We start from the raw sequence: 25,606 nt of genomic DNA on the forward strand, positions 1-25,606 counted from the left end.
ATCATATAATAAAACAAAAAGGCTGTTAAATGGGATGGTCTAGCCTGAGACTTGCTGCTCAGTTTGCCTAGCAAGTATGACACCAGCTGCTAGAAACACTTTATAGCTAACTTCTACGCAGCTTGTAGAGCAGAATTTGGTGTGGTGAATGAAGTGGTGAAAAGATGGAGCTGAAAAACAGAGAGTAAAAGAAATAGGGTGTATCATGGTAATTTTCCACAGCATCTGCTCTCCTCCTCTGGGTGAAGTACTCATCTCTCCTTTCTCGATTGCCACCTCATGGCAATCATACTGGCAGTATAAAAGACCACTGCTCACGACTAGTCTTTGCCAAGTTGTTGGGTAACCCATGTTAGTTTGCGGCCTCACATCTCCCTTCTCTATCATACTGTTTGTACTTACCTTGATCTTCTGTTTGTTAGTAGGTTCATGGAAACCACCTCTCAAACCTCGCTGTACTCACTTAATTGGATGCTGATCTCCACTGTACTGCTGCTGTCAGTAACAAAGCCCTGATGATCTTGTCACTCTCACCTGCCTGCCTCTCTGCTCTCCAGCGTAGCACACTGGACTCAACCGGACCACTGCCTCACACGCTCCCCTCTTGCTTCTCTCCATCTGCGTGCAAATAAGGCAACACAGTTTGATTACTGAACCTTTCACTGGACATCTCTGACCACCCTTTCCTTCTGTTTCAGTACCCTTGGCCTACCACAGTTTCCCTGTCAAGCTCCCACACCCACTGGAATCAAATAGAAAATGAGCAGATAAATCAGAGAGAGATGAGTTTGTGTGTTTGTCAGCTGTTTGTGTGGAGTTGTTCTTTATGTTCACTTCAAATTAACCTGAGTGTCATTTCTCTTTAGTTCTGATCTCACTGCTGAGCTGCACAACAAACCAAGGTCAGTAACCTTCTTCTGTCACAGTTTAAACCTGATAAATGCTCACTGATATGACCTGATTGGGTTCATGTCTCACAATGGAGCTCAGGAATAAAACAGAAATGAAATGAATAGTAATTACATACATCAGTGTTCACAAAAGTAGAACAGGCCAAAAGTTTTCTTTGTTCGCTTTTTTAATCCTCACAGCGGACTCAGTGTGAAGCTGAATGGTGGAAAAAAGCTACTTCAGGTAATTGTTCCTGTAACATGAGCTACATCTTAACACAGGACAGTGGAGTTTACTGGTGTGAGTCCAGAGAGGGTCCCATCAGTAACATGGTTAACCTGACAGTCACTGGTAAGCTGAGTGTGTGGAGTTAGTGTTGATGAAGCTGTGTGTAAATGGATGAAATGCTGTAGTTTGTCTCTGTGTTGAGGTGGATCAGTGATCCTGCAGAGTCCTGTCCTCCCTGTGATGGAGGGAGATGACGTCACTCTGCTCTGTAAAACAAAGACCACTCCCTCCAACCTCCCAGCTGCTTTCTATAAAGATGGCTCCCTCATCAGGAAGCAGCCTACAGGTCACATGACCATCCAGCATGTTTCCAGGTCTGATGAAGGCCTCTACAAGTGTGACATCAGCGGTCATGGAGAGTCTCCATCCAGCTGGATCACTGTCACAGGTGACACACTCACCTGTCTGTGTTTCTGCAGCTTTCAACATTCACAATGTGACGACAACTTAATGATTGTGTTTGCTTTATTTTAGACAAACACACCACCACACCTACTCCTGGTACCACCTCTTTCAGGGTGAATAGGTTTTGAGTTTTTTTGACTTGTTTTCTAGGACAGCATATAGATTGTGTAATAGCGCGTCAGCAGGTGTCTGGTACTATGTCTCCACTATGAGTGGGGCACAGTCTTGAGCAAATGAGTGTGTATCTAGCTGTTTGCTGCTTCTCAGAGAAGCTCTGAAACTTTACATGAGAATAACACCCACTACAGCAGGTGGACCCCTTTTGAAATAGTTCATGGTAGACAGTTTACTCTTCTAGCGTTGAGCCAGGATGAGCAACAGGCAAAAACTGCAAACCCTAGATGTGCAAAATATTAAGGACAAAAGAAGTGGTTGAAGCAAACAAGCTGCCTTGTTCTGCTGTGTGTTCACAGGTACCAAAGCTGACTGTCGGGAGCCGGGTGCTCATCAAAGTGATTAAGAGGAAGCATTGGACCAACTCCCGGTGGAAGGGACCATTCTAGGTTCTACTGGCCACCCCAACAGCTTTGAAAATGGCTGAATGACCGACGTGGGTTCACCTGAGCCATTGTAAGGTAGTCAAACAATTCCCCGGCCGAAACAGGGTAGTGGTGGAAGTCCGGCTACAAACGGCGAGCGACTTTTAGTGTCGTTCCGGTCTCAAACTGGTGAATAAAACAACTGATCCACAGGCTCATTTAGAATGGCGGGGAGACGTGTGATTTTTGGGTCTTGCTCTCGTTGGTAACATTACTCACTATAGGGTTTTGGAGGGTGATGTCATGGGAGGGGGGCAACGTCCCTCCCTCCATGACAGTAGGCCAAGCAAAGCACACGGGAGCGTCAGCTATGGTTCGTACTTGCTGTGTTGTCCGTTGGAATGGTAGATCACACAATAGGGAAGGCAAGAAGCTGGAAAATGGGCTGTCTTTTCATCGTTTCCCCTCCTGGAGGCAACGGGAGGGATCTCGTGTATCTGATAATACTAAACGAAGACGTCAGGCTCGGATTGCATCGGTCAGACGAGCGGATATTGAGTTCTCTGCCATCCCCAAACGAGAGCAATTGCCCACCTGAGAATTCATGTTGAGCGAGTAATAGGTAGTTTGTGCTCAAAATGCTACACACTACAATGCCAATCCGATTACTCATATCATGTGAGGGTGAAGACACAACACTGCTTGATAAGATTGTTAAGGTGTGCTGTGTTTTGGTGAATATGTGCCCCAGTGTGGTTGTCAAACCAGGGCCAAATGAAACTTGCTCTTGTTGAATATTCATAAAACTGCTGTGTTGCATGTACAGTTCATTGTAAATAATTGTACTTTCTGTAAAGTGGATTCAATAAAACAGAAAAAAAGTATGTTTATTTTTTTTTTATTCACGATCTGTTCACATGTACTTAGCAAGTACATACACATGAAATGCAAACTATTTACATGGCAACGCACAGCTGGCATCAATCGTGAATCATTCATCTAGAGCAAATTTTGGGGCAGGTGCTGAGGAGAAGTCAATGTTATGTGCAACCTCTGGCTGTATCTTGGTCATATGGTCAACGTACTCACAACGTGGAGGCTTAAAAACGGCCAAATCTTGTACTCAACCGTTTGTGAATTAGATGTGCGCCTCCAGGGATTTATAATTACGAAAATGATTCGCCGTGTATGCGCTGAATCCACAGACAAGGAACGTGAAGATATTGGGATAGGACAAAGGCGGTAGGCTGTCTGGGTTTCCACTCCACTGCCTTTTTTCATACGGGTCCACATTACCGATGCACACTATTTTTTCCAAGTACTGTCTCTTGGCGTCTGGGCACAATCAGTCGTGATACAGCCCTTTGTCTTTTGCGCTGATTTTAAGCATGGTTCTGACAGTCCTGCTTCCAACACAGTGTGTTTGTTTTGATTTGTTGCCTTCTGACATAGCGCCGCGATCCCACAATGCACTGCGGCATGACGTCAACTCCAAATCCCTATAGGGTCAGGGTGGGGTCCACGTGACGACAGCCATTTAGATGGGAAGCAGGAAAGAGAAGTTTCTAATCCCCTTAGAGCAGAATGGGTGAGTCTTTAACTGTAATACTTCTCATTGTATAGTTTGCATACTTCCAAGTATGCAAACTATACAGTGAGAAGTATTACAGTTAGAGAGTGCATAATATGTATGTCAGCACAGCTACCCAATGTAGCTATACTAGGTGAAGATAACATGACAGAATGTGTGTCCAGCTGTTACAACATTTGCACTATGAACTGGTCAGAAAACATGACAGCAATGGAGTTTGAGATGACACCTTACTATGACCCCATGCGAGGAAACTGTTCAGTGTGTGGTTGATGCCTTATACCTTGTGCTAGGGCACTACTTGTCCGCCTTATCTCCACTGTAAGCTATTACAGGGCACATGGAAGAGAAGGAAGTATTCCTGCAGGAGAAAGAGCATTGCGAAAGTGAAGACTGCAAATTACCCGAGTGGATGGCTTAATAACAGCCCCTTCATATGCAAGGGGGAAGGTTCTGGAACATTCACTATTGGGACTATGAGAAAATAAATCAAAAACAGGAGGGAAGAAAACAGTTAGATATAGACTCACATGCTCAAGGCTTTACCCCACTCACAGACCCCCCCCCCCCCCCCCCCCCCCACACACACACACACACTATCAGGCAAGGTCAGTGAAGCAGACAATATGTGCTTGTGTTTCTTTAACCAAGATAATTGTTGTGGAAAATTTAACAATAACCTGCAACACACCCAGTGAGCTTGATTTGAAGTGGATTTCAAACACATTGCAATCTGGAGAGAACATCCCAGTGAAACACCAGGACCATCTCTGAATTGTGGCCATCGCCTTTGCATCTTATTTACAGACGCACAGACAAAAAACATTCCGAAAACTCTTAATTCAATTAAATCCAATTCAGTTTTATTTATATAACACCAAATCACAACAAAGGTTGTCTCAAGGTGCTTTATATTGTACAGTAGATACAGAGAAAAACCCAACAATCATATGACCCCCTATGAGCAAGCACTTTGGCGACAGTGGGAAGGAAAAACTCCCTGGGAAGAAACCTCCGGCAGAAAACAGGCTCAGGGAGGGGCGGGGCCATCTGCTGCTACCGGTTGGGGTGAGAGAAGGAAGACAGGATAAAGACATGCTGTGGAAGAGAGACGGAGATTAATCACAGATATGATTCAATGCAGAGAGGTCTATTAACACATGTGAGAAAGGTGACTGGAAAGGAAAAACTCAATGCATCAAGGGAATCCCCGGCAGCCTACATCTATTGCAGCATAACTAAGGGAGGATTCAGGGTCACCTGGTCCAGCCCTAACTATATGCTTTAGCAAAAAGGAAAGTTTGAAGCCTAATCTTAAAAGTAGAGATAGTGTCTGTCTCCTGAATCCAAACTGGAAGCTGGTTCCACAGAAGAAGGGCCTGAAAACTGAAGGCTCTCCCTCCCATTCTACTTTTAAATACTCTAGGAACAGCAAGTAGGCTTGCAGTGCGAGAGCGAAGTACTCTAATAGGGTGATATGGTACTACAAGGTCATTAAGATAAGATGGGGCCTGATTATTTAAGACCTTGTATGTGAGGAGCAGGATTTTGAATTTAATTCTGGATTTAACAGGAAGCCCATGAAGGGAAGCCAAAACAGGAGAAATCTGCTCTCTCTTTCTAGACCCTGTCAGGACTCTTGCTGCAGCATTTTGGATTAGCTGAAGACTTTTCAGGGAGTTTTTAGGACATCCTGACAATAATGAATTACAGTAGTCCAGCCTGGAAGTAATAAATGCATGAACTAGTTTTTCAGCGTCACTCTGAGACAGGATATTTCTAATTTAGAGATGTTGCGCAAATGGAAGAACGCAGTATTACATATTTGTTTAATATGTGCGCTGAAGGACATGTCCTGGTCAAAAATGACTCCAAGGTTCCTCACAGCATTACTGGAGGCCAAGGTAATGCCATCCAGAGTAAGAATCTGGTTAGATACCATATTTCTAAGATTTTCAGGGCCGAGTACAATAACCTCAGTTTTATCTGAATTAAGAAGCAGAAAGTTAGCGGCCATCCAGGTCTTTATGTCTTTAAGACATTCCTGCAGTTTAACTAATTGTTGTGTGTTATCTGGCTTCATGGACAGATAGAGCTGGGTGTCATCAGCATAGCAGTGTAAATGTATGCTATGTCTTCTAATGATGCTGCCTAAGGGAAGCATGTATAATGTAAACAGAATTGGTCCTAGCACTGAACCCTGTGGAACACCATAGTTGACCTTAGTGTGTGAAGAGGACTCTCCATTTACATGTACAAATTGGAGTCTATTAAATGGATATGATACAAACCACTGCAGCACAGTACCTGTAATACCTACAGCATGTTCTAATCACTCTAATAGGATATTATGGTCAACAGTATCGAACGCTGCACTGAGGTCTAGCAGGACAAGCAAAGAGATGAGTCCACTGTCAGAGGCCATAAGAAGATCATTTGTAACCTTCACTAAAGCTGTTTCTGTCCTGTGATGAGCTCTGAAACCTGACTGAAACTCTTCAAATAAGCCATTCCTCTGCAGATGATCTGTTAGCTGTTTGACAACTACTCTTTCAAGGATGTTTGATATGAAAGGAAGGTTGGAGATTGGCCTATAATTAGTTAAGACTGCTGGGTCTAGAGATGCTTTTTGAGTAAAGGTTTAACTACAGCCAGCTTGAAGGCCTGTGGTACATAGCCGATTATTAGAGATAGGTTGATCATATTTAAGATTGAAGAATTAATTAATGGCAGGACAAGACACGTTGATGGTTTGGAGGAAGTAATTATTGAAGTCAACTCAGAAAGATCAATTGGAGACAAAGAGTCTAAATGAATATCAATGGTACTAAAAGTAGCTATAGATAATATTAAATCTGTTGGATGATTATTGGCAATTTTTTGATAATGATTGAAATTTTATTTGTGAAGAAGTTCATGAAGTCATTACTAGTTAACGTTAAAGGGATTGTTGGCTCAGTAGAGCTCTGACTTTTTGTCAGCCTGGCTACAGTGCTGAAGAGAAACCTGGGGTTGTTCCTATTTTCTTCAATCAGTGACGAATAGTAAGATGTTCTGGCTTTGCAGAGGGCTTTCTTATAAAGCAGCAAACTATTTCTCCAAGCTAAATGATGATCCTCTAAATTGGTGACACGCCATTTCCTCTCCAGCTTTCAAGTTATCTACTTTAGGCTACGTGTTTGAGAATTATACCACGGAGTCAGGTACTTCTGATTTGAGACCTTAGTTTTCACAGGAGCTACAGTATCCAGAGTCGTACGTAGTGAGGAGGTAAAATTATTAACAAGATAATCGACCTCTGTTGGAGTAGCGTTCAGATAGCTGCTCTGCTCTATGTTGGTACAGCGCATTGAAGATGATAACAGTGGGTGGATTATATTCTTAAACTTAGTTACAGCACTTTCAGAAAGACATCTACTGTGATAAAGTCTACTCTCCACTGCTGTGTAATCAACTATTGTAAATGTTATCAGGAAATGATCAGACAGGAGTAGGGATGGGTACCGGTATCCGGTTAGCGACATCCCCCAAAAACCCGAAGAGGAGAGTCCTGGCCCCTAGCCCTGCCAGTGTAGCAGAAATGATGACGGATGATGATGTCAGCAGCAGCCGTTCTCCTCTGCGTGAGTAGCTTAATGTTGTTCGTGTGTAATTTACGTTGAGTAGGCTAACCACGTTATTACATTAATGCATGTAAGGTGAACTAGCAAACATCATCATAGCTACATGCGGCTGTCTTCTTGTTTGATTGCAGATACTCCCTTCACCCTGGCCAAAAAAGCTAAAACGACCAAAGAAAAAGTGGAAAACAGTTAAACATGAGAGGTTTTTGGACAAAGTTTGTGTTTTTTCCATTGTTTAAGCACTGCTTCCAGCCAAGAGTGATACCATATATGCCCTATAGCTGCAGAAAAGGCTAACATTGTTATCTTTTTACAAAAAAACAGCTGAACATGAGAGGTTTTTGGACAAAGTGTGTGTTCTCCATTCTTTAATCACCAGTTTGAGCACTGTTTAAGTACCGGCACCGTTTCAAAAGTACCGGTTTGGTACTGGTATTGGATAAAACCTAAACAATACCCATCCCTAGACAGGAGAGGGTTTTCAGGAAACACTGTTAAATGTTCAGTTTCTGTGTCATATATTAAAACAAGATCTAGAGTGTGATTAAAGTGGTGGGTGGGTTCTTTTACATTTTGAGAGAAGCCAATTGAGTCTAATAACAGGTTAAATGCCATGTTGAGGCTGTCATTTTTAGTGAGCTGAGCACTAAATCAGATAAAAAGTCTGAGAAATCAGAGAGAAACTCTGTGTAAGGCCCAGGTGGGCGATATATGATAACAAGTAAGACTGGTTTCTGAGTTTTACAGCTGGGGTGGACAAGGCTAAGCATCAGGCTTTCAAACGAATTAAAAGTCTGTCTTGGTCTTTCGTTAATTAATAGGCTGGTGTGGAAAATTGCTGCCACACGGCCCCCTCGGCCTGTGCTTCGAGGTTTCTGCTAGTTAGAATGACTCGGGGGTGTTGATTCATTTAAACTAACATAATCATCCTGCTGCAACCAGGTTTCTGTAAGGCAGAGTAAATCGATTTGTTGATCAATTATTAAGTCATGTACTAACAGAGACTTGGAGGAGAGAGACCTAATATTTAATAATCCACATTTCACTGTTTTACTCTTTGGTTCAGATGTGGATACTGTATTGTTCTTTCTTTGTGATTTTTTAGTTTGTTTTTTGTCTGTTTGGGAGCTGACACGGTCTCAATGGAGATGGGTTTTTGGGGGGGTAACAGGAGGAGAGAAGCTGCAGAGAGGCGTGTAAGACTGCAACTCTGCTTCCTGGTCTCAACTCTGGATAGACATATTTTGGGGGGTTTAATAAATTTGTCCATATTTCTAGAAATGAGAACTGCTCCATCCAAGTGGGATGGATGCCGTCTCTCCTAACAAGACCAGGTTTCCTCCAGAAGGTTTGCCAATTATCTATGAAGCCCACATCGTTTCTGGGACACCACTCAGACAGCCAGCAATTTAAGGAGAACATGCGGCTAAACATGTCACTCCTGGTCTGATTGGGGAGGGGCCCAGAGAAAACTACAGAGTCCGACATTGTTTTGGCAAAGTTACACACCGATTCAATATTGATTTTAGTGACCTCTGATTGGCGTAACCGGGTGTCATTACTGCCGACGTGAATTATGATCTTACTGTATTTACGTTTACCCTTAGCCAGCAGTTTTAAATTTCCTTCAATGTCGCCTGCTCTGTCCCCTGGAAGACAACTGACTATGGTTGCCGGTTCTAGCTTCACATGTCTGAGAACAGAATCACCAATTACCAGGGTTTGACCCCCGGTGGGTGTGTCGCCAAGTGGGGAAAAATGGTTAGACACATGATGGTGGTGTACCTGGGACTTCTGTTTAGGACTATGCTTCCTCCTCACCGTCACCCAGCCGCCCTCTTTCCCCAGCTGCTTGGGGTCTGCCGGGGAACAGCTAGTGGGGCCTACGCTATCTTCGGCTGCACCAGCTACAGGGGCCTGGCTAGCTACAGGTGAATGAAGGGTGCGAAGCCGAGTCTCCAATTCAGTAATCCTGGCCTCCAGAGCTGCAAATATGCTACATTTGTTACAGGTATCATTACTGCTAAAGGAGGCTGAGGAGTAACTAAACATCTGACACAATGAGCAAGAAAGTGCAGGGGGGACAGGTGAAGTAGCCATGGTGCTAACGAGTCGGCTACGAGCTAAGCTAAGCTAGCGAAACAGTGTACAGAGACAGTGAGTGAATACTTTGGCTATGAATTAGGTAGTGATCACACAGAAAGGGTGCTTCAGATGAAGCACGTGAAGATTATACTATGAAAAAAGAATGTATTTAAAAGTTTTTAATTAAATTTCTAAGCAGATAAGCTACTCAGAAACACCACTTTGTTTGAGCAGAAACAGGAAGTGATACTCTACAGCAGAGCGAGCGAAGACCAAGTGTCAGCCAAGGACCAAAAAAACAAACAGAGAGAATTATAACCTTGTTTTCTCCTTGGCCGCCCCACGCGCCCCACGTACATCTCCCCACGCGTGTGTTCAATAAAATCATTGTACAAGACCAGTGTTTCTTTGTTCTCATCCTCAAATAAAAGAATTTGGGACACCCTCCATTACAATGGCCTCACCGTGTTAACATTCCAAACTAGTGACAGTAGTGCTCATACTATAGTAAAGTGAGGAAGTGATATTACTGTAACTAATTTGATATGATTATATATGTGATTAATACATGAGAAAATAAATCTGCCACCACATTCCACCCTTTGTGATACCACAATTAAGAATTTAAAATAATTAATTAAGAATCACATAAAAACATATGGAGATTTGTGTACTAAAGGAATTCACAATGTGCATCCTCCCTATAGTCAGAAGGAACCAACAAATTCATATTCAATGGTCATCTTCTCTCCATTTGGGTCTCCACCCTTTGTTCGAAGGATGGCAGTTATATCATAAAAGAAAACACAATATGAGACCATATACAAAAATGAAAAAGCCTTGGTTGTTCATTTGCAAAGAAAACTTCAACCTTAGTTACATAAAGGTGCTCTTTCACAAGAACCTGTTATTTACACAAGGAAGTTTTTCAGTGTGTGATATATTTTCCCACTTTATCATTACATCCATCAACCCATGTTTCCCAATGTATTAACTGTTCCTGTAAAAACAAAAAAAAACAAACCCCTCATCCCCTGTGTTATTAGGGATTGAGGCACACATGCCTCACCAAACATCACACACACTCCTTTGTGCCATTTTCTTTGGCCTGTCCAGATGTTTCCCATAAAGGACAGTGACTATATTTGTACCTATAGGTAAGTGAATACCACAAACATAAACTAACACTAATGTTAGTGCTTCTCGAGTTCTAGAGTAAAATCCAGAAGTAGCTACGAATTTCCACACAGCCAACATATGTAAAACACTTCTGAGCTAAATTTACAACAGAGTGATAGATCTTTCCTCTCTATCTATGCAGTGTACTGTACTCTGCACTGTTGTAGGGCCATCAGCCCATTTAAAAGGTGTAAAAGATCTTTACTGACCCCACATCAGTGGGAAACCAAAACAACCACATTTACCTCTGGAAGAACAACGTCCTTCTTTAGGTGCTTCCAGCATGTTTGAGACCTATCAAAATCCCTCAATGAAATGTGATGAACTCAAAATCTTACCTTTAGGGTGTTAAACAATGTGTCAAAGTTGAGTACACATGTCAAAAGAACTCACAACTGTGTTACTATGTTTACTCAGACAATGAGGACCTAATGCACCTACGCATCAGGAACTGACATGCTAGAAAATCAGTCTAGCTACCGTACAAAATGCGCACAAGTTGCTGTAGAGCTTGCATGCTATAATTACTCCAATCACTTTTACTCATGTTCAGGACTCTAACAGAGTTTGTGATGTTCGGAGAGTCATGTGATTGCATATCATTAATAAAATGATTATTAACTTCACACCAACGACCACCTTAACTCAAAAACACACAGAACTACTTCAGGCAAAACTGCCTGACTGTTTAATCAGGTGTCATCTGCATTCATTCACTGATCCCTCTTGGGTGGCACAATAAGATACCACACAAATTATTTGTGCCACTCCGAAAAAAAAAAGATCTGTCCACTATAAAGGAGAACATCACAGCCTGATACCTGCAGGTCTGACAGCAGCAGGTGTATCACTCCTTTTTCTACCTGGAGACAGCAGTAACCCTAACCCAGGAAAAAACGGCGACTACTTTATCCTTCTTCAGTCAAACAGCAGCACTCATGCGATTGTTTTGCTCCCTTAGCTCCAGGTGTTGTGCTCCAGACAGCGATCGTGATTACCGCCCGTGGGAGCGCGCAGCTGCTTAAAGCTGTAGCGTCCAGATTACTTACAGCTACTTCCGTGCAACTGATATAAGATGCGGTAAGCTGAACACAGCTTCAACTGTCTGTTTGTTTAAAAATAGTAACGGACCGCGTTTTCTTGTTAGTAACTGTAATGGCGTTGTAACGATAGAAATAGTAATTAGTTAGATTACTCGTTACTGAAAAAAGTAACGCCGTTAGTAATGCCGTTATTCCCATCACTGCTTATAGGTTATCAAAACCTCATTTGAACATGGGTGTACCACCTGTATAAGATTAATACCTGTACATGAACTGTTAATCCAACAAATCACAGTAAAAAGCCACAGACAAAAACATCATAAAAAACTAATGAAAAACATTGTTTTTGAAACAACGTTTGAAAAACATTGTTTCATGTTTATTCTGGAATCCCTCCTTTTGACACATGTTCTCTCCCATGAGTCAACTCATCAGAACTAGGAGAATAACAAAAAGGAAAAGATTAGTTAGATCATTTCTCAGACAACATCAGGGCTTCTCCTCCTGAGTAAATTCGCTCCAGCCCTGCAAACCCTGTGTTAGAGAATGAAATTAATATTAATGTCATGTTAAGTGGGTCTAACTCTTGGCTCTGCCTGGAGCCAACATCCACACCCCAGTCACCTAGAAACCAAAATCAGTGAGTGAATACAAACTTAACACTTGCAAACAACTGTAGGTTATAGGAGTAATAAGGCATCCCAAACCACACACACAAGTGTGCCATGTGCAGTTTATTTCCCCAAATCATTAAAAACACTACTGTTACCAAAATTTACCCAAATGTGTGTATTCAAAACTGACACCAGTGGTCATGGAGAGTCTCCATCCAGCTGGAACTGTACAGTGAAAAGTATTACAGTTAAAGAGTGCATAATATGTATCAAAGTCAAAGTCAAAGTCAAAGTCAACTTTATTTGTCGATTCTGCCACATGTACAGGACATACAGAGAATAGAAATTGCGTTACTCTCAATCCCTAGATAAATAGCAAATGAACATTTAAATATATTTAAATATAAAAGTGATTAAAAATGCAAGTAAAATAATTAAAAAGTAAAAATTTAAATAAATACAATTTTACATATAACAAGAAAGCTATACAATATACAATATAATGGGTAAGTGACATTGAGTGTAAACCAGGCAGAGTAGTGCAAATAGGCAAATAGTGCAAATGGAGATTTAGTAGTGTACGGTAAGAGAAAGTGTAACAACAAAGTCTTGTGAGGTAATGGCAGTCCAATGCTCCACAAAGTGACTGGTAACTGGTGCAGGCCAGTGAGTGAGTCAGAGAGTGTGTGTGTTTGTGTGTGTGTGACAGAGTTCAGTGAGACCGTGGAGGAGAGAGGGGAGAGGGGGCAGAATCGGGAGGGAGTTAAGCTTCCTGACAGCCTGATGGATGAAGCTGTCCTTCAGTCTGCTGGTCCTGGCCTGGAGACTCCGCAGTCTCCTCCCCGACGGCAGCAGCTTGAAGAAGCTTTGCATTGGGTGCGTGGGATCAGCCGCTATGCAAAGGGCTTTTTTAGTGAGACGGGTGCTGTAAATGTCCTGGAGGGAGGGGAGAGAGACACCAATGATCCAGCACAGCACAGCTACCCAATGTAGCTATACTAGGTGAAGATAACATGACAGAATGTGTGTCCAGCTGTTACAACAGCTCCACTATGAACTGGTCAGAAAACATGACAGCAATGGGGTTTGAGATGACACATTACTATGACCTATTACTATTACTATAATCACTGGTAAGCTGAGTGTGTGGAGTTAGTGTTGATGAAGCTGTGTGTAAATGGATGAAATGCTGTAGTTTGTCTCTGTGTTGAGGTGGATCAGTGATCCTGCAGAGTCCTGTCCTCCCTGTGATGGAGGGAGATGACGTCACTCTGCTCTGTAAAACAAAGACCACTCCCTCCAACCTCCCAGCTGCTTTCTGTAAAGAGAGGCCCTTTCATACAGAGGGGGGAAGGTTCCGGAATTTTCACTATTGGAACTGTAGAGTGAGGGAATGTTAGGGCGGACACACACACACACACACACACACACACACACACACACACACACACACACACACACACACACACTATCAGGCAAGGTCAGGGAAGCAGACAATATGTGCTTGTGTTTCTTTTAAGATAATTGTTATGGAAATTTTAACAATAACCTGCAACACACTAAGTGAGCTTGATTTAAGTGGGTTTAATAAACACATTGCAATGTGGAGAGAGCATCCCAGTGAAACACCAGGACCATCTCTGAATTGTGGCCACCGCCCTTACATCTTATATACAGACACACAGACAAAGAACATTCCACAAACTCACATGTTGGCCCCTCTCAGGGGGGCTATACTTCCTCCCTCACAGAGAGATTTATGACCTTGTTTTCTGAGGATTTACATCCCTATTAAGCAGAAGGAGTCTCACTATCTGTTTAACTTCTCCCATTACAATGGCCTCTCTGTGGTAACTTTCCACATGCATGTAAACTAGTGACAGGAGTGCTCTTACTATAGTAAAGTGAGAAAGTGATATTACTATAACTAATGTGATATGATTAAATATGTGATTAATACATGAGAAAAGAAATCTGCCACCACATAATAAAAAGAGCAGAGCGGGAAGAAGAAGTCGGAGATGTGCTAGGAACGGAGGATTGTAAACACCTTTGCTTCTTTCTCCCCTTGCTGCAAGTAAAACTCAGCTGGAGTGTCCGTCTGTTCTTTGTGTCGAGTGGTTTCCTTGGAATGTACAGAGTGGGAATTTAAACCCAACAAGCTCCATCACTCTCTCCTCCTGTTCTCTCTATGTTGAGAAAAGAAAGAACTTTCACATTCCGACACCGATGATGTCACTCCGGTGCTAAGTTGTGGTTTTCCCCGGATTCAAGGATCTGTATCCTCCCGACACACCCTAAACTTCACTGCGTGCCTCACGAACTCTGCCGGGGGAAAAGTTTTGAAAGTAACGAACAAGTTTCACGTCACTCAGCAACAGACTGTGAAACACTAAAGAACGTTAAGAACTGGGCTCAGAATAACAGAAGACGATCAGGCACAGGAAATAAACCCGGTCAGTACTATTCAGTACTTGAATATGAATACTCCGCCCTTAAAATTATTGTTTATTTATTCATTTATGTATTTACGATAACACGAGACAGGAGTCTGTTGACACGCTGTTATAGATAGATAATTAAATAAAACGAGCACGCGAGTGCTGTTAATAAAACTGCAGATGATCCATGTTGATGATGTCACTAACATCAAACTGTTCTCTTAATGTTCTCACTGCCGTTAATATTCTTCACACACACCTTTCTGTCAGCATCAAAACTACAGCTAATCATACAGTTAATGTCATTTTGGTTATATCGTGTGTGCGGCAGATGGAGAAAAATTTACACTTCAGGGGAAGGAAAAAAATGAGAGAATTTACTTATTAAGACAAAATAAAGATGAGCTGAAGTTTATTCCCACGTAATTAGACGGGTAATAAACGGGGGCATCCTCCTCCTCTTTCTATGCTGTACACACCCGAGCCTGCTACCGTAACATTTCTGCCCTCTTACCTCTTTCTCTGATTTATGAAATATACAAAGAATTTCCTTGTTGTCAATAGAAAATTGTAGTCAGTATAATCTTTTAATAATATAAGTTTGCATATGATAGAATACTGCATGATGACCTCTTTATAACTCAGACTGTTTTTGATTCACTGTGACCCGTTATCATGCAGGGAAGGAGCAGTACCTGCTAGATAAGAGCTTAATGAGCAGTTTCACTTTGTACCAGGTAGAGGAGCCTCTCCTGGCACACACACACACCCATATCCGCACATGCTCACGCATCAACATTCCACTGAACAAACATATTCACTGTTGTATTACTCTTCTTGTGTATAAATAAAGACCAGGGCAGTGGCAGAGTGCGAGTCCCGGAGCCCTCACTCCAAGTGTGAGTGCTCTGTGGCTGCCCTTGCATGCAAGCAGGGGCGATTTTAGCCCATTTTTGGGGGTGCTTCAGCACCCCCAAAAATGAATCAAAGCACCCCCAAAGATTTCTTACTTTTTTTTTTTTTTATCAATATTTGCTGTTTGTGTGACACACTACTAAAAATATAAAAAGCATAGAGTACTTGGTTGAGACGGAACATTTTAACAACAAAAGTATAGATAACCCCTCCCCCCTCCCAAAATGGTTTGTTCCAGCTCTCCCCCACTCTGGCTCTAGGGTCGTTGCTGCCAGAGCGATGGTAGCTGAGACGCAGCGGAGCGGAGGTGGAGTGCCTGGATTAAAACAGGACGTATTAGCAGCATTTAACCTTCAGTTACTCTTTATGTAGTTAGATAGGAGTCATGTTTCTTTTTAGCTGAAAAACCTTACACCAGGTAACCTGCAGTGTTGAAAACGTGTTTTCCAACAATGTTTGCTACCCTACAATCCGTCCTGCTCTGTAGTAAATTCAGCGACATCTGACTGTCCTGTTGCTCCCATTGAAATGTATACAGCCTATTTAAAATCTAAAACTTAAAATTGTCCGCAGCCTGCTGTTGTTTTTTTTTTTTTTTTTTTTTTTTTTTTTTTTTTTAATAAATAGGACAGGGGGAATGAATGAGAGAGAAAGGGGGAGAGAAAGAAAGAAAACCAAAGGGGAGAAGAGACGGTGAGAAGGGGGGGGAAGAGAGAGAAAAAAAAAAAAAAAAAAAAAAAAAAAACTCCTGGGTCACCTGTATGGAGAAAAAAAAACAAACAAACAAAAAAAACAAACAGAGGAGACAGCAAACAACAAAGAGCAACATAATAATAGAGAAAACAAAGCACCATCACAATAAACTAGCTAGTCATAGATATCAGTATTTACTAAGTAATAAACGATATTGTGCAGCACGCAAGATAGACAGCGCACAGTGTGCTTTGAGGCAGCAGCCAAGAAAGCTTTAGTCCGCGTCTGTGAATACCCATGTGTGCATACCTGTGTGGATCAGCATGCTTGCATTCCAAAGGTTTCTCCATGTAATGATCTGCTAGGGAGTGTGGGGGGGCCACAGCCCCGTCCTCCAGGGTGTGAAGCGGGTATGGAGGAGATCAAAACTCCAGACATCCAGAGGCCCCCAGAACACAAGAGACCATGGAAGACCAACAGAGGGGCAGCCGCGCCACTGTCCCAGTAAGAGCTGAGGAGAGTCCCAGATGAGGGCTCGCCCAGCAGCCGCGGAGCAGAAGTCAGGGGGAGTTGCAGTGACGCGCCCGTGAGCTCCGCCGGCCCCCAGCTGCGCCTGAGTGACCGAGCCCTAGGCCGAGAGGCCGGGGGCACCCCACCTCCAAAGGGGCCCGAGCGAGCCCCAGGCCCCAGGCCCCGACAAGCGGCCGCCAAGGAGTGAGCCGGTGTGTACCCAGACGCCCACCCCCAGACACAAAGAACCACCAACACACCGACACCTGAGGGAGTCCGCCACCGGCAGGGGAAGTGGTGGTGGGTGGAGATAGGCCTCCAAACCTTGGAGGGCCTAAGGTGTCCCCAGAGAGGTGGCATCTGATACCCAACCTGACATATAGACACAGACATACAGGCACACACAGACACAAACATCCATTCCCACCCTCATGCTCTCATATGCACTCACTCCACACTCAACCAACGTGGAGACAGACATAAAGAGACGCTGTACACACAATCACACTCCCCAAGCGTACTCTACAAACCGGGTCTAGGTACCCTTGCCCCTGGAGGGGGGAATTGCACCCAGACCCAGGTGGTGTTACCCTTTTCCCTGCGGTGGGGAGAGGCAGACCACCCCGACTCCGCAGCAGCAGGGAGGCCCCACACCCCAGACCGCAGTCGGACGGCCAACTCCTCCTACTAGCCCTCCCGCTCCAGCAGGCCGCAGAGAATGGGGGTGGGAGAAGACTCCAAACCTCCCTCCACCCGCTCATTGTAGTGTTGATGCATATGTGTTCTAAGGTGCAATTAAAACCCAGGAGGGCATGGAGCTACCTGCCAAGGAGCAGCAGGTAAGCGCATAGTCCCTCCTGCTAACCCTCAATGACTAAGTGTATTTAAAATTGAGAGGTGGGCAACGACGTCAGGGGTAGCGCAGCCTGCTGTTGTTGCCACTGTCCTGTTTGAAATGGATACTAACTAGCTAACTGACTGAATGCCCATTAACCTTATAACTGCTGTTGTGTGTGTGTTTTTGTGTAGAGAGAGACAGACAGGTTCATAATGGATATAAGGACGTTTTTTCAAAAACAGGAGCCACATTCAGGTAAAAGTGTAAGAACAAATGATCCGTCAATAAAGGATAATGTTGGATCAGTGTTTCAATATTTTATATCTTTTATTAGATGTTCATGTGGTTTGGTTATTTGCCTTTTGGTTGAAAGTAGACTGAGAGAGGACTTTTTGTTAGTGATCTTAATAATTATTTTTTTTTCATATTAATGTAATTTTTTCATCTAATTGAATCCAATCTATTTGTGTATGATTGTCAGTCCAAAGAGGGAGAGAGGAAAGAGGGAACATGAGGAGAAAGTACAAGGTCAGGAAGAACCAGGTAAGAAAACAGACAGGGAACAGTGACAAGCACAACAGAAACTATTAAACTGACAAAGAGAAAAATCCTGATTTTATTCATACAATCAGGAAGTTGTGTCCTCCCTATATTAAAGCTGCTATACAGAATCTGCAAAACAAACTGGGTTGAAACATTTTTGACCCTCTTTAACAACATTCCAACATAACATGATCATTGATTGGGGAGATTAAAATTAATGATATATTTTTATGTGGTTCAGCCACAACTCCACTAAAACCTCAGCCAGTAACAGGTAGGCCAACTTTTGGACCGTCCAGGTGTCTGTTTGACTGCTGCATACTGACTTATGCAGCAGAGAAACACTTATCAGTGTTTCTCAAACTTTTTACAGTGTGTACCACCTGAGAAAAATGTCAAGCTCTCCCAAGTACCACTATGAAATCATGAAACTCATAAATCTTACAACACAAAATTAGTATTATTAAATTAGTTAAATTAGTATCTGCAGTAAAGATTTTTTCATACATTATATACATTCTACCACAGGCAAAGTTGCCTCCATTTTAATAGGTTTTTATTAATATTTTGTAATAATTTATTCTGTTTTGGGAGTGTTTTTTATGTATCTGTATTATATTATACATACACATTAAAAGTGAATCTCTGTCCAAAACATGCACTCAGTTTACTTCTTACTCACTATGAGCATCATTTAAATAACCTTTATCAGATTTGATGGTTTTGTTACAGACTTCTCAAAAAAGTGTTTTGCTTTTCTTTCACAAATGTGGGATTAAATTGTGTTAAAATGTACAAAACAGTGATGTCATGTTTTGTGACGAGGACCCAGGCAGAGAGAGACTTGATGAATTTAAGAATCTTATGATTTAATAAAGAAATTTGCAGACTTGCACACTCAAAAAAATGAAATTGGGTGGTTGTTACATGCAGATGAGATGAGTAAGAGTGGTTAGTTGCCTGGATCCAGCCACTCTTACTAGATTGTATGATGTCATCTCAACAAGAACAAATTACGTTGCTGAATTTCATGTAGATGCTACATAATTCAATTACGTTCACCATAGAAACATGGAATTATTTAGTTCAAATTACAAGTTTGGATCTTGTGCATGTAACAACCACCCAATTTCACTTTTTTGAGTCAGCTCACGAAATCCACAAGATCACATTAGATGTCAAACCACAGGAAAATCAGTGGGGTTACAAGAGGCAGACAACCACACCACGTGTATGCTGTTACTATTTCGTATGGTTTAACTTGTCAAGGACAACAACATAAAGCATCATCAAGCATAGCTTTCCTACTTTTGTTAAGTCTGTATTGACAGATTAATGCCATGGTGGTTCGTGCTGTTACCTCAGAGCAAGAAGGTCCTGGGTTCGAATCCGCAATGAGGCGAAGTTTGCAGTGGGTTCTCTCTGTGTACTCTGGTTTCCTTCACAGTTAAAAGTCATGCAGTTGTAAGGGCTGGTTATTCTAAATTACCCAAAGGTGTTGAAGTGCAAATGGTTGTTTGTCTCTGTATGATAGCGACCTGTCCAGTCTGTACCCTGCCCCTGTTACCCTATCACTTCTGCAGCCCAGATAAAGATATTGATTTAACCCTTTAAGACCTACCATAGAACCAAGTCCACCAGAGCTTGTATTATATTTTTACATGCTGTAGAGCCATTTTTGGGAGCATTTCAAGTTGCTATACATCAATACAACCATTACAGCCTAAATTTTAATAATATGTATGTATTAAGTGCATAGTAATTACATAAATTGCAAAAAAGTGCAATAAACTACAAAAAAATTGAAAATCGTTTTTGTTTTTTTTAACATATATTTCTAGTTAGAGAAATTTAAGAGGCTTTTCCCTCAAAACTGTAAATACAAAAAAGTTGCACAAAATACCCAGATAGCAAGGAAACATTGAAACAATGTTGAGTCAATATCAGGCTGTGTCATTGAACCAACGTTGAAGTGTGACGTTGACCTAACGTCACTCTTGCACCCTTTTTTAATGTTGAAACAACGTCAGGTTTTGATGTTGAATCAATGTTGAAACCTGACGTTGATTCAACGTTATATTTTCTAATACTGCTGACATTGAAACAATGTCAGATTCTGATATTGAAACACTGTTGAGCTATGGTGTTGATTTTCCGCCTCTTTCGCACAGTTGCTTTTTATTAAAACAGTTAAATCATGACTGGAAATCTACCTTTCTTTATAGGTATTTTAACCAATACTAAACTACTGCATGTTTCCATCAATACTTCAACCACCTAAACACATAATTGTACTTATTCCTTAAATTGGACACCCTTTATAAAAAAAAAACCCAAATGTCTCACAATGTATCATGTCAATATTAATATCCTAAAATAAGAAAGCATTGCATGTGATGTAACAGAGAAAAAAATAAACAAAAAAAGGTCAATAGGCATGTTTCGTTTGCTAAATACTTTATTAAAAGACAGTTTCCGATTTACGTTTATATGATTCACAGAAGTTTGTAATTTTTTGCATGATGTGCGTCCTGCACCACCCAAACGATCTGGGGCGTATCGGAGCCATTTCTGCACTGCTTGTGCAAAGACAAACTCGGACATAGAGTTTGCCCCTAACTGCTGCGTCAGGCTCCAATCAAGGCAAAGCGTCTCACCTATAGACACATTTTAAGAGATGGAATTAGCGTGTCTCATGTCTTAAATGTGTATGCAAGTGCTTGTGTGTTTAATCAACAGGCCGTTGTTATGTATTTAAATCACATCTGACAGCTATTACACTTTATAGTTACAAAGTGTACATAACCTTTATATACTTACCATTGCCTTATTTGCCTCTTGTGATTGAAGAGCTGCCTCTGCATTGTTTAGCTCCTCAATGTTGTGCAAGGGCAAATCCAGAGGCAGTACCCCAGCATCTACCGATTCATTGCAGCCGGTATTGCGGATGGCTCTGACCTCCTCACGGAGTTCGTTAACAGCTCTCGTCAGGTCTGACAGAAAAAGATGCTTTTTTTTTTAAAGTATTTAAGAATACAGACAACTTGTCAAACGTTTCCTTGTGTCACACACAGATATGTACAAAGACACTAGACAGTATTTTATTACCTGGTATTTTCACTCGAGGGGCCTGGGGAAACCATTTTTTTTGTGGGCTGCTCATCCTCTGAGTCACTATATGTGTACAGGGGATTTGGTCTAAAGAAAAAAAGTTGAAAACGGTCATAAGTAATTACAAATGTGCTTTTGGAATATTTTTTCCTAAAGTTACAGTTTGATTTATAACAACACACACAGGAAACGGAGATGTGCAAGAAGGTACAGTATACAAGGAATTTTTGAAGTGCACAAGTGTACACGGCTTTGCATTTATAAAAAGTTTACAAGCTTCCACTTTTTGGACTATATTATGTGGTGATATTGCAGTATGCAAGCACCACAGATATGTATAAAAGACAAGATCATAAATTCTTAGCAATCAAAGATATGTTTGTGAAATAAAAAAAGTTTTACTTGTGCTTTCTTTTATGACTGGTCTGAGTTTCAGCTTCGGACTGAAGGTCAGACGTATCACAGTGTTCACTTAGATATTTCTGAAGACTGCGTTCTGCTTCGTGAAATGTGTCTGGAAGTACAAACACAATGTATGGCCAGACATAAATTAGGACACGAAAAACTTGTTATTGTTACATTTATACAACACCAATCCAGATGATACCCACCATGGCTTATTAGAAGTCGGACTGGTGCATAGGTGAGCCATGTTGCACCAGGATGAACTCTCCTCTTTACTGCGTCGTGGATCCTGAATGTGTCTCACGGAGGGTATGGAGGCCATGACAATTTCTCCCCATTTATCCATGATCTAGGGACTATTTCTGTACCACCAGTGCTAAACTGCACAATGCACCAGTCTTTCATTTTTATCTTTTTTTTTTAATTTGGAGTCCTTTTTTGCCCTGTCTAGGATAAACAGGAAACAGATAATTACAATATATTTCATAGTCACTACAAAACTTGATCTATTGATTGAACTAAATAATAAATAATAGCTTAAAATGTATATAGGCAACAATTACAAGCAAACCCGTATATGTAAGCATTTAAACACTGAAGATAATAAAATTAACAGTATTTTGTCTAAGTCTGCCATTGTAGGAATTCATGGCACCGAGACAAAAACTTGGCGCACAGTGTGGCGTCAAAATAGGCGCACACCTTTGACGCTGCGTTTTCTCAGTCTTCCTCGTCCACACGTAAATGCTAAACGCAGTTTACGTGTGGACAAAAGGTGCAAACGCAAGTTAGGTGAGCGTGCAGCGTAAAGTTAGGTGAGCGTGCAGCGTAAAGTTTGAATTGAGTGCGAATCGAAGCGGGTGCTCTCCAATCATTAAAAGTAACAAAGTCATTGAACACATTTATACAGTTACCTTTACGTTTATCAATCATATATCACAGATTTACAATTTTTTGTAGTACTATGCTAAAAAGCAACTACAGAGCGAAAGTCTGGGTCAAGCGCCGAGGCGACGGCAAGAACAAAGGAACCCTCGAAGCGTTAAAGCTAGCTTTGTAAGGGAATATAACGGAAAAGTATGAAACGAAAATGTTTTCTTTGTTGATAGACTTTGTTTGCAGTGCAATTTATTTGTTGCCAGATTGTAAGATGAAAGTAGACACAATTTCGGGCTCCCACATTTTATCCGAAACTTTACATTAACAAGTTTTTTTTTTTTTTTTTTACTGTTATTCAAATGCAACCGTGGAAATAACGAATAGAACAAAAGTCATTCATTCTTACCTTATACTAATCGTGGTGCAGGCCAGTGCAGTGCATGAACTGATGCCTTCTCCGGTCAATTCCGCTGAGAGTAAATCTAATGTCCCGCTCTACTGTACAAGACAATGGTTACCTGGAGGGATGTACCACTGAGAGGGGTGCTGCGGAATAGTCCAAGTGGTAGCAGCTTTAATTTCCCGCTCAACCATAAATCGATGGTTTTTCAACGTGATTGTTGTCACCTTGTCAACTATAAATAGATCAACAATCAACGATGACAGAACAACAGTGAATCAATGTTATTTCAATGTCAGTGTCAGGTTTCATCAGTATTTCAATGTTGTTTCAACATTGGTTTTGTGTTGACATTTCAATCCTGACGATTCTGATGGTTCAGATGGAAAATCAACATCTGTTCAATGTCTCCTTGCTATCTGGGTAGTTTCCTACCACAGGAAATTTATTTTGAGTGCCTTCATAGTTTTATTTTTGAAATACACCAATTTTTATATACTGCAGGAAAAACAAAAATGAATATTATACTGCAAATTTGCAAAATAACAGCATATGCATCAAAATAAACTATTTCCAGCAGTGCAATATGAGTCCTAAGCATATGTGGAAGGAAACTGTAACCTAGGACAAGCTGATGGCATAAGATGTAAGTACAACTCCTCAGGTTTCATATGCAAAAAAAATTATTGCGCTAGCTCACGTGGTTACAGTGCTACCGGGATTTAAAAATAGTTGCGCAAAACGGAGTGTGCCCACTCTGACCAGTTTTAAAGGGTTAAAGCAAGAAAATATAGTATTAGCATTAGCTGCCAATTCCTATTCACCTAGAATTAGCATTACCTACTAATGGCAGTCTACTTAGCATTAACTCCTCACTAATGTAATGCTAATTCACATCAAATTATCTTTAGCTTTAGCATTAGCTGCTAGCTTCAGCCTACCTAGCACTAGCTGCTCACATTGTTAAAAGGGAAGAGAAAACGATATTAGCATTAGCTGGTAATAATTATTCACCCCTAATTAGAATTAGCCACTAATGGCAGCATACTTAGCATTAAATCCTCACATCGTTATAACTCAAATGATGCTAACTTGCATTAAATTAGACTGCTGTTATTAGCTAATGCTATTTAGCAGTAGCTGCTCACATTGCTATAAAGCAAAGGAAAACGATATGAGCATTAGGTTCTAATGCGTATTTGCCTTAAATTAGACGTAGGTGCTAATGGCGACCTACTTAGCATTAGCAGCTCAGATGTTGTAATGCTAGGAAAAAGAGTGTTAGCATTAGCCGTTCCCATTGTTATAAAGTTAAGGGAAATAGTGTTAGCATTAGCTACTCACATTGTTAAAAAAGTAAGTGTTAGCATTAGTGCATAATGCTAATTCACGTCAAATTAGCATTAGTTAATAAGAGTAGCCAATTTTGCATTAGCAGATAATGTTGACCTTGCCCCACTGGAAAAGTTCAGAACTAAAGATTTAGGAGTGTTTCTCGATAGCTCTTTCTCATTTGAGAAACAAATGAATTCTGTTATTACAACCAGCTGTAAGGTTTATATTGTTGACTGTCATTTATGCTTAGAAATATTTACTCATATATGCTTAGAGTTGTATAATCGATTGCATGATGATAGAGGTTTGATCCTTAGTAGTCTGTAAAGACTCTGTATGCCTTCCAGAGTGCTCTGGCATGTACACACCACTTGGGGCCATGAGAGAGGTCGTACCCTCTCTTACTGATTTATGGTGTAGGACAGAGGTCTCAAACTCAATTTAGCTGGGGGCCGCTGCAGGCAGAGTCTGGGTGAGGCTGGGCTGCATTAGGTTTTCCACAAGAAAGGCATGGTTAAAAAAATTCCAATCTTCTCAAATCTCTTTATTTTTATTTTTTAACAGAAAATATGAAAAATAAATTAACAAATTAAGAATGAATAAGAAAATAAATCAATCTGTAATACATAAATAAAATAATAATAAGATATTTTTAGTCAGTGAACTTATGTGTTTTTTTCAGTCTTCTATATCTGCTGTATTTAGATTGAAATGTCTGTATTAACAGTTCTATAACCTTCTTCTGAACATGAATGGAACACTGTAGAAAATGAACTGTTCTTCTGAACATGGCTTCTCTTGCCTACTCCTTGCTGCTAGAGACCTGGCAGCGTTTCCTCTCGCATAGCCGAGCCAGATTTGGCCTGAGGGAGGAAGCAGTTGCGACCCTCAGTATGTCTTGAAGATGATCATCCGTAAGTCTGGACCTGTACTTGGACTTATTGAAGTTCAAAGTGGAGAAGAGCTTTTGGCACAAGTATGTGCTACCAAAAAGGTACATGGTCCGCTTGAACATTCGGGAAAGCCGAGGGAAACTAGGGCTCAAGTCTCTCAAAAATTGTCCAAGCTTGTCTGCTTTTCCACTCACCTCCCTGAACTTTGCTTTGAGTTCAGAGTTGCACTGCAGCTCAATGAGCTCCATTTGAAGCACAGAAGGGGCATCTTGCACATCAAAGGAGAAGGGGTCCGCAAAAATGTGAAAGGTGGCTCTGTGTGTCTTGAAGTCAGCAAATCTGTGATCAAATTCTTCCTGTAGCCTCAAAATGACATCAACATACT

The 25,606-nt window shown here is 41.3% G+C and overlaps 2 protein-coding genes and 1 long non-coding RNA gene across 4 annotated transcripts in view; 1 reads left to right on the top strand and 2 right to left on the bottom strand.

The window, feature by feature from the left end:
- Positions 1–25,606, bottom strand: part of LOC308397880 (uncharacterized protein) — a 350,136-nt gene that overhangs the window by 198,028 nt on the left and 126,502 nt on the right. The gene's annotated exons all lie outside the window — the stretch shown is intronic.
- LOC308399520 (Fc receptor-like B) lies at positions 1,125–2,147 on the top strand (the record flags this gene model as incomplete). Its single annotated transcript, XM_080886835.1, has 4 exons — positions 1,125–1,242; positions 1,322–1,567; positions 1,654–1,697; positions 2,058–2,147. The coding sequence occupies exons 1-4, from the start codon at positions 1,152–1,154 to the stop codon at positions 2,145–2,147; spliced, it is 471 nt and encodes a 156-aa protein (XP_080742961.1). The 5' UTR covers positions 1,125–1,151.
- LOC308411710 lies at positions 20,646–23,044 on the bottom strand. Of its 2 annotated transcripts, XR_013974445.1 has the most exons (6): positions 23,000–23,044; positions 21,921–22,161; positions 21,712–21,823; positions 21,307–21,396; positions 21,019–21,191; positions 20,646–20,855 (listed from the first exon to the last, which is right to left on the bottom strand). It is a non-coding gene; the product is annotated as an uncharacterized lncRNA (long non-coding RNA). The 2 variants fall into 2 exon arrangements; XR_013974446.1 differs by lacking the exon at positions 23,000–23,044 and having other exon boundaries at positions 21,921–22,418.

The sequence above is a fragment of the Rhamphochromis sp. 'chilingali' genome (genome assembly GCF_963969265.1).
Source record: "Rhamphochromis sp. 'chilingali' genome assembly, chromosome: 1".
Lineage (NCBI taxonomy): Eukaryota > Metazoa > Chordata > Actinopteri > Cichliformes > Cichlidae > Rhamphochromis > Rhamphochromis sp. 'chilingali'.